Here is a 20,095-nt window from a genome sequence, read left to right on the forward strand (position 1 = left end):
CCGATGTCGCTAAGTCATTTCGTTCCGAAATTATATCAACCACTTCATACAACTTTCGTTAAGATATCGTTACGATTTCGGATCAGACATCGGACGTATCGTCCGAATTTTGTTCCGATTTCGTTACGATGTCTTTACGATTGGTTTGCTGGGGCTGTACGTATTTCAAAACGTCAAAAAATACGCATTTTCAACGCAGGTAAAAAGCAAACATGTATCATTTTTTGCTCTGTTCCAGAACCAGCAAGAAGCTACTATTTTTTACTACGATAACATTTTTTCCTTTATGTTATCGGAAAAAATAGTAAAAATTAGTAGATTCTTGAAGTACTGGAACAGACCATTTATTTCTGATACATTTACAGGCATGTCACAGATTACGATCGGAATGCTTTCAATTCCGTAATTTCATTTCGATCGTTTTTGTTTTAGCTTCTTCAGATTTCGATCGATTTGGTGAATTCCGAAAATAGTTTTATTTAGTATAAATATGGCAACATTTGGGGAATCAAAAGAAACAAAACAAAAACATATGATTCGAAAACAGTGAAAAAGTGGGAATTTGTAAAAATATTGTGTTTTAAGAAAGCTTTCTTTGTGCGAAAAGAAAGTTAATTTTTATTGCATTTTCAATTTTTCTATAGATTTTTTGTAATTGAGGCCCAAAAAATCAACATAGCATTGAAAAATATCTTGTATGAGTTCTCTCGTTTTTGTTCTCTTTTATCTTCGCTTTAATTTGTCATTCGCAGTGCCAGATTCTTTAGTTTTTACAACTAGTTAATTTTTGTTTGAAGAAAAGTGATTTTCACGAAAAAAAAATATGTGGAGATACTTTGTTAATAATAGGTGTGTACGATAACCCAATAATTTTTACAAATTCGTACAAATTTTTACTGAATGCTGTTCGATAACAAAATTATCCAGCAAAAGAGAGCGAGTTTGGAGATTTTTGGAGAGTTTTGTGACTGAGAACTTGCAAATTTTTGCTGGGAAAATTTGTCCCGCAAAAATTTGCAAGTCTGATCAGCTGATTTTTAATCACCTGTTCAATGTAAACAATTCGAAATGTTAACATTTTTGACCAAAAAAATTTCACAATTGCACATTTTTTTTTTGGATTCTGGATTAAAGCATTAAATAAGTAAACTGCAATTTTAAAATTTATGTTTTTGTTCCGTTTGGTTTAAAATATCAAAAGAAACAAAAACAAATTTCATACATTTTCGGAAACAGCTGATTTTCTTGCAAGTTTTTGCAAAATGCTGTTCGATAACTTTCTGCAATTTTTCTTGCTTGAGAGAGTAAAATTCACTGAGAGAGGTTGCTGGAACTGACTGAGTAATTATTGCTGGGAAAGTTATCGTACACACCTAATAGCTGTGTATGGTTACCCTAAAATTTGTAACATTTTGTACCAATTGTTGCTGGAAGTCGTCTGTTAACACAAAAAACCAGCAAAAGAGAGCGATTCGAGAGAGACATTTTGACAGTTCATTCACTGAGAGCTTGCAAATTCTTGCTGGACAAATTTCTTCTTGCAAGCTCTTCTTCTTCCTGAAAACAATCAATCAGCTGTTTTTAGTTTTTTGTTGATTTATGTTTGTGAACATTAAAAACAATTTTATTGTGGAAATAACATAGTCTAATTGTATTGTTTTATGGAGAACAAATTTGTAAAGTGGAAAAATACCTACTTTTTTGTTCCATTTTCTTTTTTATTTTTAATAAAATACAACGTGTTTGCTTCCTTTGTTGGCGGACAAATTGTTCTGTTTTGGCAAGTCAGCTGATTACTTGCTGTTTTTGCTGGGAAGGTGTCTGTTTATTTTTTAAAATTTTCTAATAAAAGAGAATAAAAATCCCTTACTCTCTGAGAAAGTTCTTGCTGGACAATTCTTGCTGGCAAAGTAACCAGACAGACTTAATTGGTTTCGTTGATTGGGAAATAATGGAAATGTGCGAATTTTTTTAAATAAAATGGTAAAAATGTGAAATTAAATGTGATTTTGTTAATAAAACAATATTTTTTATTATTTTTAAGTGTTTTTGGAGTGTTTTAAAGTGACATGTTTCCAAAAAATACAATTCCACTTTAGAAACCACGTTTTTCGGTTTCTGAAGAAGCTTCCCAGCAAACCAAATGTCGGATGTCCGACATATCGAAACAATTTCGGAAGCAAAATCGTTCAGATTTCGTATCGATTTCTATACGATTTTTCGTAGGGGAATTTGTTCAGATTTCGTTCCCATTTCGGAGAAAATGTCGGAAGTAAATTTCCCTTCGAATTTGCTAATGTTTTTCTTCCGATTTCGTTACGAATTCGGATCGATATGTCGGAAACAATTTTCCCTTCGCACAACAACCACCTTTTGTATATATCTAAAACGTAACATTTTAGTTTGTTGTCTAAAAACAAAATGGTTGGTTATAAAATTCGCATATACATTTTTTAAATATTCCCCCTTATTACGGTTGGCGATGCATTCAAATGTCGTAGGCGTAGTCGTAGTTTGCATTTTTTATATGATGAAAAATTATATACTGCGAACATTTTTTTATTTTACAGTATCATAGATCCATAAAATATCGATAGAAACACATTCATCATTCCCTGGACGGACTTCTTGGGCTATAAATAACATTTATTTTTTTGATACGACAAATCGGTATCACGTATGGCGTTGAAATGCGAGGAAAGAGTCGTGACCGATTTTTTTAACGACTGCATATAAAAATAAAAACAAATCAATTTCAAAAGAATTTTTTGGCAATGATTAATGAAATATATTGGAAAATAAATAAAAATTTTACTTCTTTAATTCATTTTCGTATGACAACTTTCGTGTTTTTATCAGATGACAAACTTCCTATTGAAAATCTGTTAGAGTCCTCGTATAAAGATTCAAGCAATGCAAATTTCTTAGTTTTTGTTCAAAAGATGATTTCGAACGAATTTTTTTTACAATTAAAAAAAATATTTTTTTTAATTTTGTATGAGAAAAAAATTGTCGTTGTCGTAAATTTTTCGTGATACCATAAAATAGCCCTACGACAACGACTACGCCAATGACTACAAAAACGTCTACGCCGAACAATTATTTTGATTGTAAAAACTGTAGGGTTGGTTTTTCTTCTGGATTAAAAGCTTAAACATGATCTACTAACAATTCTATTAATTTTTTTACCAAAAGAATTTTTTAAAATATGATATTTTAGCTTTTAAGGACGAATATATTCATAATACCAATCAGTCGTTTCGACACGTCAACTTGAAATTTTGGATACGACTACGCCAACCGTAATAAGGGTGATTTTAAATATAAATGCAACATATAATAATTCAAGCTAGTGCTGATAGACTCAACATATTCGTACACAAAGTTTACATTGTTCTACTATAACTACAAAATGATAACAACAGTGAAAATCACTAGATATCATTGAAATTATAATCTTCCAATAAAAAAAATTATCAATAAAAAAGAGGCATCAAAGAAAATTTTTTTTCCTTCGATAATCATACGAAATTATTCCAAAATTGTTCAGAAACCTTTACGAAAGTTCGGAAGGTACCTCCGATTTTCATACGACATTATTCCGAAATCGTTCAGAAATCTGTACGAAAATTCGGAGGAAGAAATTCGAATTCCGAATTTCCCAAGGATTTTGTTCCGATTTCGTTGCGAATTCTGACCGAAATCGATCCGATTTCGCTCCGACAATTCGTTCCGAAATTATGTCAACCACTTCATACAACTTTCGTTAAGATATCGTTACGATTTCGGATCAGATATCGGACGTAACGTCCGAAATTTTTTCCGATTTCGTTACGATATCGGTACGATTGGTTTGCTGGGTTAATACGGAATCAATTCCACTTTCGATCGGAATTGATTTATGTGGCATGCTTGTTAGTCCGTGTTTAGACACACAAATTTCTCGGGAAAGTAAATTCAGTTTTTAGGCAATTGGGGGTAGGAAAGAGTATTGAGGAGCTCTTTCCTCTCCGCTCTCTCCCAAAAAACTCAATTTACTTTCCCGAGAAATTTGTATGTCTAAACACAGACTTAGTTTCATTTTCGAGGAACAATGTATCATGATGAAATTATAAGGTGGCGTAAAAGGGCCAGCTGATTGGTTTCAATCTGTCAAATATTTTGTTATTGTGAATAAATTGTATGAAAACGTAAACAAATGACGATGCGGAAGTCAGCCTACATTTATGAAAATCACTCGATTCCAACTGTCAATTCCATTGTGTATACCTCAAACGAAAACTCATCTTAAATCCATTGGATTTCATTTGACATTTGAGCAATGGAATCGACAGAATTGACATTTGAAATTCAATGGATTTATTCTGGTTATACATATGTAAACGTACTATGAAACAAATCCTCAAGAAAACAACAGGACAAGTATTTTATATATTTTATTGTTTTAAGTTCGAAATAAGTTACAAATTAATAAATTACTTACTAAGCTTATTGGACAAAAGTTGTTTTTATCATTTTTATTTTGTATTGTGTAATCAAGACATCCCTACTAGCGGAGCGTTCATCTGCAATTACCAAAAAACGTAATGAAAGAAGAAGAAAACGTGCATGGCTTCTTTTCTATGGTACAGCTAAATAAAAAAAATATAATAAATAACATAAAAAATATTATGTAAGTATGTAATATTGCATAAAAACTCTAATTCTGCCACTAATGTATGGCTACCAAATGTTGCAGTACAAGCCATGTTTTTGTTTTGTTTAAGTACAAAAAACCTTAATAGTAAGTTTACATTTACGAAATCCACTCCATTCAACTGTCAATTCCACTGCTTAAATGTCAAATCAAATCCAATGGATTTCAGATGAGTTTTCATTTTACGTATACGCAAAGGAATTGACAGCTGAAATCGAGTGGATTTCGTAAATGTAAACCAAGCATAAGCGGGAAAAAATTCGGTATGCTATACATAAACTAACTGTGAATGTGTGTGGGTGTGTGTAAAATTGAAATGATATAGCAGTTTCTTTGTATATTAATATATTTTGTACATAAATATATTTTTTTAATAATATAATTTGGAAATGTTGAAAAAAATTATTTTTTTATAAATTAAATGAAAACAATGAATGTTATACTATTTTCGTTTATTTCAAATATATAAAGAATGTTTATAAGAAGAAATAAGTTTTGTTGTTTTTATTGAAAATTAAAAAAAAAATATTGCAATAATAGCCTAAAATGTATAAATAAATCTCATAGTATAACCTCAAAATATAAAAACAATGCAAAAATTAGGACGGCTTGTCTATAGCTAGCAATTACAAAAGTAATAAAAAATATATAAAATTAACAGTCATTTTGAGATACATACACATTTCAAATGATAAATTTTTGTGAGGTTAAGTCATAATACACATAACCTCAAAATAGTTGATAACTATATAAAAAGTTATTTAATTACCAAAAAAAAATATTAATGAAAATGCATTCATTTAATCTTAAACTAGTTCAAGAATATAAACGAAAACAACTCTATGTATACTGACATAATTTAATTTTGTGAAATTTTCTAACAATTTTTGCTTCTTTTGAGATTCATTTTGTTTGTTTGTTTGTGTTTTTTGGGTAAGTGTAGAGGATAATAAGTGTATACGTGTGTGTGTGTTTAACTACTATAGTTTGTATTTTATTTACTTAGTATTGGTGTATTAAGAACAAAATTTAGACTTGATATTTATATATAATTAAATATTATTAATAAAGTTATAATTAAAAAATAAATCATAATTTCAATTCATATTTTATATGAACATACATACATATCTTGTTATTATTTTTTTTTTTAATTTTTGCACATAATAGTGTGGTGTTGTGTACGAGAGTAATTGTGATAAAGTTTTTAAAATGTAAATTATACATTTTGCTGTGAATAAATTCGTTTTGCAATACATTTTTTTGAGACCACACAAAAGAGAGAAATTAAATAAAACAATAAATTATCGCCAATAATATTAAAACGTAAATAATATGGGGTGTTTGTTGTTGTCTTTAAAGTAAAATTTGTTTCATTATTTTCTATCATGTTGCCATTATTTCGAATTGGTGTTGATTGTTTTCTTTTTTAAAAGTTATTTTTGTTTCGTTAAGTTTGTTGTTGTTGTTGCAAGCTCTCCCAATATTGTAAAGTGATGTTGTTTGAATGTGCTTCCACATTTAGGCATCTTCAACACGACCCATTGGACGCAATACAATTCGGGGATCTGGTTCAAGCATGCGATCAGATTCTTCAGCACTGCTGAGGCTAAAATTAAATCAGAAAATAATAATTATTTTAAAATGGCCATCAATATTAAGGATTAAATGTAAAAAAGCTTAAAAGTGGAATTATAGTTAAATAATATCTAAAGCTTTGCTGTTGCAACAATTCCATCGAAGGTTTTCTCCTGAAGAAATAAAATAGGAAAAGTGAAAACAAACAATTAAAAACGGAGATAAGTTCCGAAACTTTTATAACCTACGCCATAAGTTACATTGACATCATAAATTTCGGTTGGATAATGTGGAGAATTTTCAAAAATGGAGAGACACGGTTCTATGAGGCCATATAAAAACGTGGACCTATACCGATAATTTTCCACAGGAATGTTTTGTATCTACAACGAATACTGAATATCAAATGTTAGCAAACGGTAGGCATTTCCTTTGAGTAATGTAGTTGAAACCTATAAAATACCGAAAATCGGGAGGTACAGTTCGATGGGAGAGCTATATTAACATGGTAACCTAGACAGGCTATCCCTTGCAGGAATGTTTCATGCCCCCAATGAAGATTATATACCAAATATTAGCTATTTTGGTTGGATAATGTGGCTAAAACCTTCAAAATTTGCAAAATCGGGAGGTACATTTATATGTTGTTTTGTACATATATGGATGTTTTGTACTTAATACAAAATTTTAGAGATTTGGGTTGAGAAATGTGCTTAAAACCTTAAAAATAGCGAAAATCAGGAGGTAGCGTTCAATATGGGCTAATCTGCTCACTTCTTCGGGTACCTCCTACACAAAATTTCGCAAAAGTGCAGTTTAAGACCTGCCTCGAATCGTTTTTATTTTTTTGCAACAGGTTGTTCTCGAGCCCCTAATACGACGGTATACGTTTTTTCAGGGTTATGTCGATACTTCCTGAAAAATAGACCGAAACTGTAAAGGCCTGGGTACATTTATCAAAAAATATTTTTTCACAAAACGTGGATTTATTAAAAAATATTTTTTCACAAAACGTGGATTTATTAAAAAATATTTTTTCACAAAACGTGGATTTATTAAAAAATATTTTTTCACAAAACGTGGATTTATTAAAAAATTATTTTTTTATAAAACGTGGATTCATTAAAAAAATATTTTTCCACAAAACGTGGATTTATTAAAAAAATATTTTTCCACAAAACGTGGATTTATTAAAAAATATTTTTCCACAAAACGTGGATTTATTAAAAAATATTTTTTCCACAAAACGTGGATTTATTAAAAAATATTTTTCCACAAAACGTGGATTTATTGAAAAATATTTTTCCACAAAACGTGGATTTATTGAAAAATATTTTTCCACAAAACGTGGATTTATTAAAAAATATTTTTCCACAAAACGTGGATTTATTGAAAAATATTTTTCCACAAAACGTGGATTTATTGAAAAATATTTTTCCACAAAACGTGGATTTATTGAAAAATATTTTTCCACAAAACGTGGATTTATTAAAAAATATTTTTCCACAAAACGTGGATTTATTAAAAAATATTTTTCCACAAAACGTGGATTTATTAAAAAATATTTTTCCACAAAACGTGGATTTATTAAAAAATATTTTTCCACAAAACGTGGATTTATTAAAAAATATTTTTCCACAAAACGTGGATTTATTTAAAAAATATTTTTCCACAAAACGTGGATTTATTAAAAAATATTTTTCCACAAAACGTGGATTTATTAAAAAATATTTTTCCACAAAACGTGGATTTATTAAAAAATATTTTTCCACAAAACGTGGATTTATTAAAAAATATTTTTCCACAAAACGTGGATTTATTAAAAAATATTTTTCCACAAAACGTGGATTTATTGAAAAATATTTTTCCACAAAACGTGGATTTATTGAAAAATATTTTTCCACAAAACGTGGATTTATTGAAAAATATTTTTCCACAAAACGTGGATTTATTAAAAAATATTTTTCCACAAAACGTGGATTTATTAAAAAATATTTTTCCACAAAACGTGGATTTATTAAAAAATATTTTTCCACAAAACGTGGATTTATTAAAAAATATTTTTCCACAAAACGTGGATTTATTAAAAAATATTTTTCCACAAAACGTGGATTTATTTAAAAAATATTTTTCCACAAAACGTGGATTTATTAAAAATATTTTTCCACAAAACGTGGATTTATTAAAAAATATTTGTCCACAAAACGTGAATTTATTAAAATATATTTTTTCACAAAACGTGGATTTATTGAAAAATATTTTTCCACAAAACATGGATTTATTAAAAAAATATTTTTCCACAAAACGTGGATTTATTAAAAAATATTTTTTCACAAAACGTGGATTTATTACAAAATATTTTTTCACAAAACGTGGATTTATTAAAAAATATTTTTCCACAAAACGTGGATTTATTAAAAAATATTTTTCCACAAAACGTAGATTTATTAAAAACTATTTTTCCACAAAACGTGGATTTATTAAAAAATACTTTTCCACAAAACGTGGATTTATTAAAAAATATTTTTCCACAAAACGTGGATTTATTAAAAAATATTTTTCCACAAAACGTGGATTTATTAAAAAAAAAAATATTTTTCCACAAAACGTGGATTTATTAAAAAAAAATAAAATATTTTTCCACAAAACGTGGATTTATTAAAAAAAAAATAAAATATTTTTCCACAAAACGTGGATTTATTAAAAAATATTTTTCCACAAAACGTGGATTTCCACAAAACGTGGATTTATTAAAAAATATTTTTCCACAAAACGTGGATTTATTAAAAAATATTTTTCCACAAAACGTGGATTTATTAAAAAATATTTTTCCACAAAACGTGGATTTATTAAAAAATATTTTTCCACAAAACGTGGATTTATTAAAAAATATTTTTCCACAAAACGTGGATTTATTAAAAAATATTTTTCCACAAAACGTGGATTTCCACAAAACGTGGATTTATTAAAAAATATTTTTCCACAAAAACGTGGATTTATTAAAAAATATTTTTCCACAAAACGTGGATTTATTAAAAAATATTTTTCCACAAAACGTGGATTTATTAAAAAATATTTTTCCACAAAACGTGGATTTATCAAAAAATATTTTTCCACAAAACGTCGATTTATTAAAAAATATTTTTCCACAAAAACGTGGATTTATTAAAAAATATTTTTCCACAAAACGTGGATTTATTAAAAAATATTTTTCCACAAAACGTGGATTTATTAAAAAAATATTTTTCCACAAAACGTGGATTTATTAAAAAATATTTTTCCACAAAACGTGGATTTATTAAAAAATATTTTTCCACAAAACGTGGATTTATTAAAAAATATTTTTCCACAAAACGTGGATTTATCAAAAAATATTTTTCCACAAAACGTGGATTTATTAAAAAATATTTTTCCACAAAAACGTGGATTTATTAAAAAATATTTTTCCACAAAACGTGGATTTATTAAAAAATATTTTTCCACAAAACGTCGATTTATTAAAAAATATTTTTCCACAAAACGTGGATTTATTAAAAAATATTTTTCCACAAAACGTGGATTTATCAAAAAATATTTTTCCACAAAACGTGGATTTATTAAAAAATATTTTTCCACAAAAACGTGGATTTATTAAAAAATATTTTTCCACAAAACGTGGATTTATTAAAAAATATTTTTCCACAAAACGTGGATTTATTAAAAAAATATTTTTCCACAAAACGTGGATTTATTAAAAAATATTTTTCCACAAAACGTGGATTTATTAAAAAATATTTTTCCACAAAACGTGGATTTATTAAAAAATATTTTTCCACAAAAACGTGGATTTATTAAAAAATATTTTTCCACAAAACGTGGATTTATTAAAAAATATTTTTCCACAAAACGTGGATTTATTAAAAAAATATTTTTCCACAAAGCGTGGATTTATTAAAAAATATTTTTCCACAAAACGTGGATTTATTAAAAAATATTTTTCCACAAAACGTGGATTTATTAAAAAATATTTTTCCACAAAACGTGGATTTATCAAAAAATATTTTTCCACAAAACGTGGATTTATTAAAAAATATTTTTCCACAAAAACGTGGATTTATTAAAAAATATTTTTCCACAAAACGTGGATTTATTAAAAAATATTTTTCCACAAAACGTCGATTTATTAAAAAATATTTTTCCACAAAACGTGGATTTATTAAAAAATATTTTTCCACAAAACGTGGATTTATCAAAAAATATTTTTCCACAAAACGTGGATTTATTAAAAAATATTTTTCCACAAAAACGTGGATTTATTAAAAAATATTTTTCCACAAAACGTGGATTTATTAAAAAATATTTTTCCACAAAACGTGGATTTATTAAAAAAATATTTTTCCACAAAACGTGGATTTATTAAAAAATATTTTTCCACAAAACGTGGATTTATTAAAAAATATTTTTCCTCAAAACGTGGATTTATTAAAAAATATTTTTCCACAAAACGTGGATTTATTAAAAAATATTTTTCCACAAAACGTGGATTTATTAAAAAATATTTTTCCACAAAACGTGGATTTATTAAAAAATATTTTTCCTCAAAACGTGGATTTATTAAAAAATATTTTTCCACAAAACGTGGATTTATTAAAAAATATTTTTCCACAAAACGTGGATTTATTAAAAAATATTTTTCCACAAAACGTGGATTTATTAAAAAATATTTTTCCACAAAACGTGGATTTATTAAAAAAATATTTTTCCACAAAACGTGGATTTATTAAAAAATATTTTTCCACAAAACGTGGATTTATTAAAAAATATTTTTCCACAAAACGTGGATTTATTAAAAAATATTTTTCCACAAAACGTGGATTTATTAAAAAATATTTTTCCTCAAAACGTGGATTTATTAAAAAATATTTTTCCACAAAACGTGGATTTATTAAAAAATATTTTTCCACAAAACGTGGATTTATTAAAAAATATTTTTCCACAAAACGTGGATTTATTAAAAAATATTTTTCCACAAAACGTGGATTTATTAAAAAATATTTTTAATATTGCCTTGCTTCTGAAAAATATAAAGAAGGCCGAATGAATTCTCAACTAGGTTGCCCTCTCCTTTTTTATTCTTTTATCAGAAGCAAGCAAGGCAAGCGGGTGATGCAGCTTATGTACCCAGGGCTTAAAAACCCCTACGACCACCACGTGTAGCGGATATTACATTAGTCCAAACTTTGTGTATCATAATATTTTTGCGAATCTTAGATGAAGTTAGAAGATGGAAGGTGGCATCCGTCCACTCCCTCCTGTATCTAACCCCACCAAAAATGCTCATATTATTCAATTTGGTTTGGGATTTTTTTTTTTTTTTTTCTTTTCAAAGCATGTACACACCCATTTGTTTATATAAAATATAATCTAACCACAAACACTTTGTACTCAAGGAGAGATTCCAAATGAATGAATAAATTTTAAAATTATCAATCATTTAAATTTGTAAGCTGTATCATTCTCTTGATTATGACAAAATACTTTAGATTAGCTCTAATTGAATCATGAGCGTCGTAACCACATTTATATGATTGGTATGCAAATTTCAAGAATAAATCAACTAAAGTGGAGCCTCTTAACAATTCGAATTGTGAATTGTGTGGAACACTTAAAGATCAACTATTACATGTCCTGATGTGGAACTTCCATTGAACTATTTTTTCCTTATTTAAATTGGCCCTTGAATTGACATGTTTCTATTACAACACAGCGTATTCATATTTCTTATTAATAACGATAACTTATTTATATAAAAAAAAATCACCACAGTTTGTCACCCATCAGCAACCACACACTCCCACACACACGCACATCTATTCATCCATTGCAAAAACAAACAACAAAGAATCCATTATTATAGCTTATTTCTAACTACTAATATTTTTCAAACACAACATTATCATACCAATCTTTATTATCTGGCATCAAATTGCGACGTTCCTCATCTTCGGCCCGCAATGATGGTAACTCGGATACGGGAGCATATTGTGTATGTGAGACCAAAGGATCTGTGGATGGATTCAATGCCATTATGCCTTGACCACCACAACCGCCATCAACATTTTGACATTGTAATTGACGTGCCAACGATTGCTTCTTATCGAAGAAGGGACAAGGACATACACAGCTACGGCGCCAATCGGCTACTTTAAGATAAACGCCTACAAACAATGAAAGCACAAAATATAGTTAAATCCCATTATTTTTTTGCTTACCCATCAGAAATTAAATACTTACCCATAGCCGCTAAGCCCAAACAGGTCATAAATACACCGCCTAATAGTATGCCCAAAGGAACTTCAACACAAGGATTTACTGCCTCGGTTTGGGTTTCACTTGTACTAGATTCCTCCGTTTGGGATGTTAACTGTTCTCCACTTTCGGTTTTAACATTTTCCGCTGCAGTTATGGGTGTCTGTTCCTTTAATTGTCGCACATATTCTTGATCCTCAATCCAATCGACATAACCACTGGCCAGCATTGCCACACCAGCAGCCAAAGAAATTAAGGCAAAAAGCAGTAATGCAACTTGTGGCTTGGGTTTGCGAAAAATACGCAAAGGAGAATCAACTCCCATAGAGGATGCCGGTCCTAAAAAACCCATACCACCACCGGAGCCATTACCACTGGAGCGAGGCTCATAGGAGACAGTTGTTGGCTGATAAACAGGTCCGCCACAAGATGGCATTGTGTTATATTTATTTTTCTTCTCTCTCTTCTCCCTGTTGTTTACCACGTATTTTTAATTATACGTTGTATTGTTGTTTTTCTTGTTCTTGTATTTTTATCCAACACCACCTGTGTTTCTTTTACCTGTCTTCTTGTTGTTTCTTGTGAAGATTTTGTAAGTGCGCTTGTTGTAGCTGTTGTTCTCAACACAGCTTTTCTGTTTGTGCTGTTGTCTTTTTTGTTATCTGCTTACAGCACAGTAAAAAATAATTCGATTTGCGTTTTTTTTTATCAAAACAGCATTTAAAAATAAATTCAGAAAAAAAAAACCAAAACCACAAAAAATTACAATTTTCTGCCAATCATTCACAATAGTCTTTTCGTTCACAATGGCACGTTTTTCCTTTATCCTTATTCACTGATGTTTTTCCTTGTTTTTAGAAGGTTGAAGGTTACAACAAACATAAAAAATCAATACTTTTCGCTCGATGTTGCACTTTATTTCTTTTGTTTTCTTTTATAAATCCATTTTATTTTTACTTTAATTTTATTTCCTTTTTAATAATAAACCATTTAAAAATTAAAACTTTACACTTTACACGACTTTATTTTGTTGCATTTACTTTTGCTCTGAGAACTGTGAATGAGATTTTTCCAATTTTCCGATTATAAATGTATTAGTGTGATTTTGCCAAAAAAAAGTGTTGCCAATTAGTCGATTGAAGGGAGAAAAACGCCAAAATAAAGCAACAAATGGAAGAATTGAATTTAGTGGTGTTTTACATTTAAACGATTCATGGTAGAACAAATATAAGGTAAAGTTAATACTACAACAAATACAACTCGAACAACAACCACAAAGGAATTTGTTTTTGTTTGTAACGTTACTGCCAGTTGTATTTGTAAACAAAACAAGGAAACGTCTATAAATTATTGGAATTTAAAAAACTAATAATTTTTCACATTTGGTTGAATATTTTGGAAAACATGAATGAAAATTCGTTAAATTTTCAATTTTTATGTTTCCACATCATTCCACTAAATGCATAAATTCTCGCAGAAAGTAGAATTCTTGCAGAAAAGTTTGGGGTCGCTGGAAATTCATAGAAAAAGGAGAAGCTGTTTCAATGTTTTGTTTTAGAAATCAAAGAAGCACATGTTTATTAGGGCTTTATTTTTTTTAAATTTTAACAAAATACCTCACATATTAACAAACGTTGTTTCGCCTCTACAAGCGGGGATTTACTGCGCGGCTTATCGTTCGAACTTGGAGGAGGTTACATATCATTGATATGAAGAAGTCTTTCTGGGAAATGTTTTTTTCCGAATGATATATTTTTTTTCTCAAAAAATATATGTCCCCAATGTACATCGAAATAGAAATAAATGTATAAAATGTCATATGAATTTTGACACTAACGTTACAACCCAGTTCAGTCAGCTGTGTATTGCTGCTACCTTTTCTTATTTTACCATGTAAACGATTGCTCGTACGAGATTTTGTCTTCTCTTTCTGGTGGTTATTCTTGGTAAGCAGAGTTGCAAAACATTGTAAGAGAAATTTAAACAAAATGTAGTTTTGCAATAAATTTGTGCATAAAAAATTATTTAGCGCATAAAATGATTATTTTTTATAAGCATTTTAAAATTTTTATAAAATACCTTCTTTTTACATTAAGTATTTTTAACAAAATCTACGCTTGGTACCATGTTACAAAAAATGCAACCCTGTGTGTGAAATTTACGAATATGATCAAAGAGGAGACAAAATCTCGTACGAGCAATCGTATAAATGTAAAACACCACTTACACACTTCATGTTATAGCTCATTTAGTCTAGCCATAAATCCTCGACTGGATTTAATAAATCCAGTACAAATCTCATTGCATTTAGATATACAGTTGAACCTCGATTATCCGTGAATCGATTATCCGGGAACCTCCATTATCCGTGATAAAAAAGAAATGTTGGACTTTTTTCCATTTCTTATATTTTTCGTTATAAACTTCATTGCCCGGTAGTAAAAACACACTTTCCAATTAATCTGATTAAGCAAACAAAAGGTAAACAAACGAAAGCTGGAAATTCTCCCGTATTACACAATTTGTGTATTTATGGTATCACAAAAACCATGGGGCAAAGTCAATTCAGATGAATCTGATGATGATGATATTATGTATCCTTTAAAGATTTGGTGGATTATCGTAACAAATTTAATAAAAATTGCAGATTTTCATATTATTGTACAACTGATTTTTGTTCATAGCACAATTACAAAGGTAGATGCTTGGGATTCTGTAACTCATTTTTGCTGTTATCGATAATTGTCGGTAAAATTAAAATGCTTATAATTTCGATAATTAACGAAATTTTTCGGTAAATTAACGACGAATAAAAAGTAGTCGCTAGCCTCTACCGACACAAACAGCGATGCCAACTTTTCTTTATGTTTTTAGTCATAATTTTGCGATTTAATTTTGCCGATTTTTGTCGGTAACAGCAAAAATGGGTTACACAATCCTCTCATTTAAATTCCTGTAGTGTTGAACTGGGAGGCTGTGATCGACCAAAGGTTATCCACTCTCTGTCACGCACCAACACAGTGTACTAGAAACTCATAGTGCATCTCTGGACTGAGTGACACATATTTGGTAGCGATCGGTGGGAGGCTTTAAACAATTATCAAATATTCAACGTCCACTTTAGCTCCAAGACGTGTTTTCTTTCCGAGTTGAAAATTAATGGGCAATAGCAACGATTCTTAAAATAAATGTTTGAACCTAGATTCCGTAATCCATAAAAGTTGAGCACCTTTTTATGCGCACAAAGCAGGGACCGTGCACGAATGTTCTTATTAGAGTAACCCCAAAATGCAAAATAACATTTAGGACCTCGATAAATTCTTGCTATTTTTATTTGATTTCAATTTTTCAATTAAATATAAAAGTTCACTGACGTATTTACATTTGTATACATGTATATATGTGTGCAACAAAATCAAAAATCAAATCAAAATCTGCTTGACAATGAACGTACATACTTCAAATTCAAAATATGAAAAATAATTTTAATCAGGTGTGAGGCCTGCGTACATAAGCTGCCTTGCCTGATTGCCTTGCTTTCCTGCTTCATTTCTGACATAATAAAAATAAAAGAATAAAGAAGGCCGAGCAAATTTCGAACTGGATTGCCCTTTTCTTTTTTATCCTTTTATCAGAAGCAAGCAAGTCCCAATTTACATTAGGCCATTTTCCTTGCGGCAATTGTCAGTTTGATGGAGAGAGAGGTGAGGCATATGGTAACCCTTTGCCTCTCAATACCCTCTCTCACCTACAAACTGACAATTGCCGCAAGGAAAATTGCCTAATGTAAATATGGACTAAGGTTAGCAGGCAAGGCAGCTTATGTACTCACCCCTTTAGCACGGTGTTACCTTTTATCATTCTACTGTGCTAAAATGTCAACGTATCTGCAAAAGCCAGCGATCATGATGTTAGATCAGCCAAACATGCCTAGTAGAAGATAAGAGAATAGCCATGGTTTAATAAGAAAGGTTAGCCAAAGCTTTATGTCAATTTAAATTTTTTCATTCGAGTATTCCTAAAACTTCAAAACAATATACACAAACTGTGTATGTGTGTGTGGTGTTTGGAAAATATGTCAAACAATTTTAAAAACAATCGAATTCAATGATTTTTAAAATTATTTTTGGAACATTTGTATGGAAATAATTCGTCAGGCTATCATTGAAACAAACATTTTATCATATCCACAACATGATTATGCGGAGAAACATTGGTCCTTCATTCATTTTTCGCGATTTTTATAAAATACTCAAAATTGGTGTTGTAAACAAACCCACTTGTTGCTTAATTTTGAAGTTTTAGGAATTCAGGAAAAACAAGGGTTCTATAGATTTTTTTCATTTAAATCTACCTCTTTACTTATACCATGAGAATAGCATTTTTATTTTCACTGTCATAATGGTAGAAACACAATGAAATGCGCCGCTTTATCACGCTCAGTTTCATGTAAAAGATTAAAGGCCAAGTACTACCTAATTCATTTGAAAAAAAAGCGGCGTATTTCATTCTATTCACACCTTAAAATTGGGTCAAAATCTATTTACCAGTAGTGCGATTCTCTAAAGCTGGGTACACATTGTCAGTTTTGAATGACAGCTATGTTGTTGCTTGCTAGTGTGGTCGTTCATTTTTGTCATTCATCATGCAACCACAAAATGTTTTGTGGTTGCTGCACGGTTTGACAGTTATCGATAATTGCGAAGTATCGACATTCAAAACTGACAATGTGTACCCAGCTTAACACATTTTTGAGTTACCGACAAAAATCGGTAAAATTAAAACGCAAAATTATGAATAAAAAGTTTAAATACAAGTTGAAAGCACTCTTGATATCGGTAGAACTTTACGACTACATTTTATTCTCGCTAACTTACCGAAAAATATCGGTAATTACCGAAATTATGTGTGTCTTGCCAACGCCCAACGTAAATCGACGACGCCACGAAACTTCAAAAAAAAGTTGAATGTTGAATTAGGGCTTTACAATGCAGATACATCTACCTTTATTATTGCCCCATGCCATTTGACATTTTAAGCACTAGAGCTTTTTGCAGGGTTAAACTTCTTTATGAGGATTTATATGACGTTTGCACTATGGAATTGACATTTGAAAACCAGTGGGTTTATTAAATGCGGTTAAACGCCTTCTATGATTGGTTTAAATTTACGAAATCCACTCGATTTCAACTGTAAATTCCTTTGCTTAAACGTCAAATGAAATCCAATGGATTTCAGACGAGTTTTCATTTGACGTATACGCAAAGAAATTGACAGTTGAAATCGAGTGGATTTCGTAAATGTAAACCAAGCATTAAGTGGGGTTCAGACGATCAGTTTTGACTGACAGCTTTGCTCAAATAATCGGTTGCTTGCCAGTGTGGTCGTTCATTTTTGTCAGTCATCAGGCAACCACAAAATTTTTTGTGGATGTTGGACAGTCAGCTGTTGGTTGTTTGTTTGTTTGACCGTGTGAACGAAACAACGTCAGTCAAGGAATAAATTAGCAGAGTAAATATCAAATAAAAGTTAAAAAAGTCGTGTGTTTTTATTAATTTGATTGATTATTATTGCAAATAAGAGATAAAAATCTTTTCCTTCATTTAAATATCGGCCAAGCAAAAAATTGCAAACAAAACGACAAACATGGACAACGAAAATTAATTTTTAAAGGAATTTTTATGTTGCTACGAAATGCAAAGATGCCTCTGGGACATAACCAGTCCAGAATATATGATGCGCGACATTAAAACAAAAGCATATGGAGAACTACTAAATGTTATGAAGAAATACAAGAAGGATTGTTCTATTGACGACGTCAAGAAGAAAATAAACGTAATCCGCTCATCGTACAGAAGGGAATTGAAAAAAAAAATATAAAGCAATCTGAATCTTCTGGAGCTGGAGTGGACAGCGTTTGGCTCAGAATCTCGAATTTCTTTTAAAATATTCACATGTGAATATTGTTTTCGGGAGGCTACCCATTTTTTACCCATTTCCTTCTTGTTGTCACTTTATTTTCTTCCTCTAAAAGCGAAATGATCAAAAATGCACATCCAATCTTTTTGTCATCCATATTTATTAATAAAAGTTGTTATTTATACCCAGCAAAATTTGACGGAAGGGGTTCTTTGCGATGACGTGATTTAATGTCATCTTTTGCATTGGTTCAAAGGAAGTCGTGGAAGATCCGATCTTTTCATTAGGATTTGAACCAATGCAAAGGAAGTCGTGAAAGATCCGATCTTTTCATCAGCATTTGTACCCATTCCATCGATCCAATAGAGATGATGTTTGTGTTTTTATTTACACACCTGTTTATTTTCATTTTGGTATGTTCCAGTACTGCAAAAATCTACTAATTTTTACTATTTTTTCCGATAACATAAAGGAAAAATTGTTATCGTAGTAAAAATAAGTAGATTCTTGCAGTTTCTGGAACAGACCAAAGTTGTTAGAACTGTCGCCGTGATGTTGTCTTACATTTCCTGCATATCAAACAACTAAAACTTCTAAACAATTGGTATTACACTTCACCCCGGTTAACTACCTTTCATAAAATTCCAAAAAATTGAGGCAGTTATGCGGGAAAGACAGTTACGAAAATCCCGCATAACTACCTCATGTGGGTAGTTACAAAAATCTCATCTCAGCCTTACAAAAAATTACAACAATTAGAACATAATCGCCAAAAAACAAAACGGTCTATAGTAAAAAAGTCTAAAAATATATAAGTTATATTATTTAATCAATAAGAAATTTTGTCATCGGTAAGCATAACACCATAACATAACTCTGGACATCTTCATCACAATTCGCGTAGTCGTCGAAATTGATTTTCTCATAAATACACCAGTGGGGGTAATAAACCGAGAAAAACATTGTTAATATTCTTTTTGGGGAAATATTCGACGGGCAAATATCCGAATTGGGTACTTATAGAAAAGTAGTTAAGCGGGAGAGTTTGAACTCATTTATATGAAGAAACTTTGGGGATTCAGATTGTGAGGCAATTAAACGGGAAAGGCAGTTAAGCAGAGAGGTAAATAACCGGGGTGCAGTGTATATGAAGTCCCAACCATCGAGCTAAAAATAGAATCGGACTGCACACATTGCTATTTTAAAAGTTCCCTTGTCTGTTCTAAATCTGACATAGAATGAAATCAATCAAATCTCGCTTCTTGGAATTTGAAAAAAAAAGTCCGAAACGAAAAGGAACAAGAATCTGAAAATAAAGAAGAAACTACATTTGGAAAGAAACAATTAAAAATAAATTAATTAAGCATAAATGGTATTTTCCATAAAAAGTCTCTCCTCCCCGTTCGTTACATTTTGTTCTTAGAGATCCCTAAAGCAAGCCGGGTTGTAGATCCCTACATATTTCCGTCACTAAACAAAAGAGTATAAATTACCAAAATGTTGTTATAAAATAACAAAATTATAAAATAAAAGTAATTTACGAAATAAAAATACTTAAAGCAGTGCATTTGGAGTCCATGTCGAAATCTGAACTGGTGATGGGAAGATAATTGA

General features: G+C 30.1%; 1 protein-coding gene across 1 annotated transcript; it reads right to left on the reverse strand.

Moving 5' to 3' along the window:
- Window positions 1-6,116: 6,116 nt before the first annotated feature.
- On the reverse strand, window positions 6,117-13,700 carry LOC141396611 (uncharacterized). The gene is made up of 3 exons (XM_073972223.1): window positions 12,548-13,700; window positions 12,216-12,471; window positions 6,117-6,305 (listed from the first exon to the last, which is right to left on the reverse strand). The coding sequence occupies exons 1-3, from the start codon at window positions 12,996-12,998 to the stop codon at window positions 6,218-6,220; spliced, it is 795 nt and encodes a 264-aa protein (XP_073828324.1). The 5' UTR covers window positions 12,999-13,700; the 3' UTR covers window positions 6,117-6,217.
- Between the last annotated feature and the right edge of the window lie 6,395 nt (window positions 13,701-20,095).

Source organism: Musca autumnalis, unplaced genomic scaffold, assembly GCF_047663935.1.
Source record: "Musca autumnalis isolate F117 unplaced genomic scaffold, ASM4766393v1 scaffold_3, whole genome shotgun sequence".
NCBI lineage: Eukaryota > Metazoa > Arthropoda > Insecta > Diptera > Muscidae > Musca > Musca autumnalis.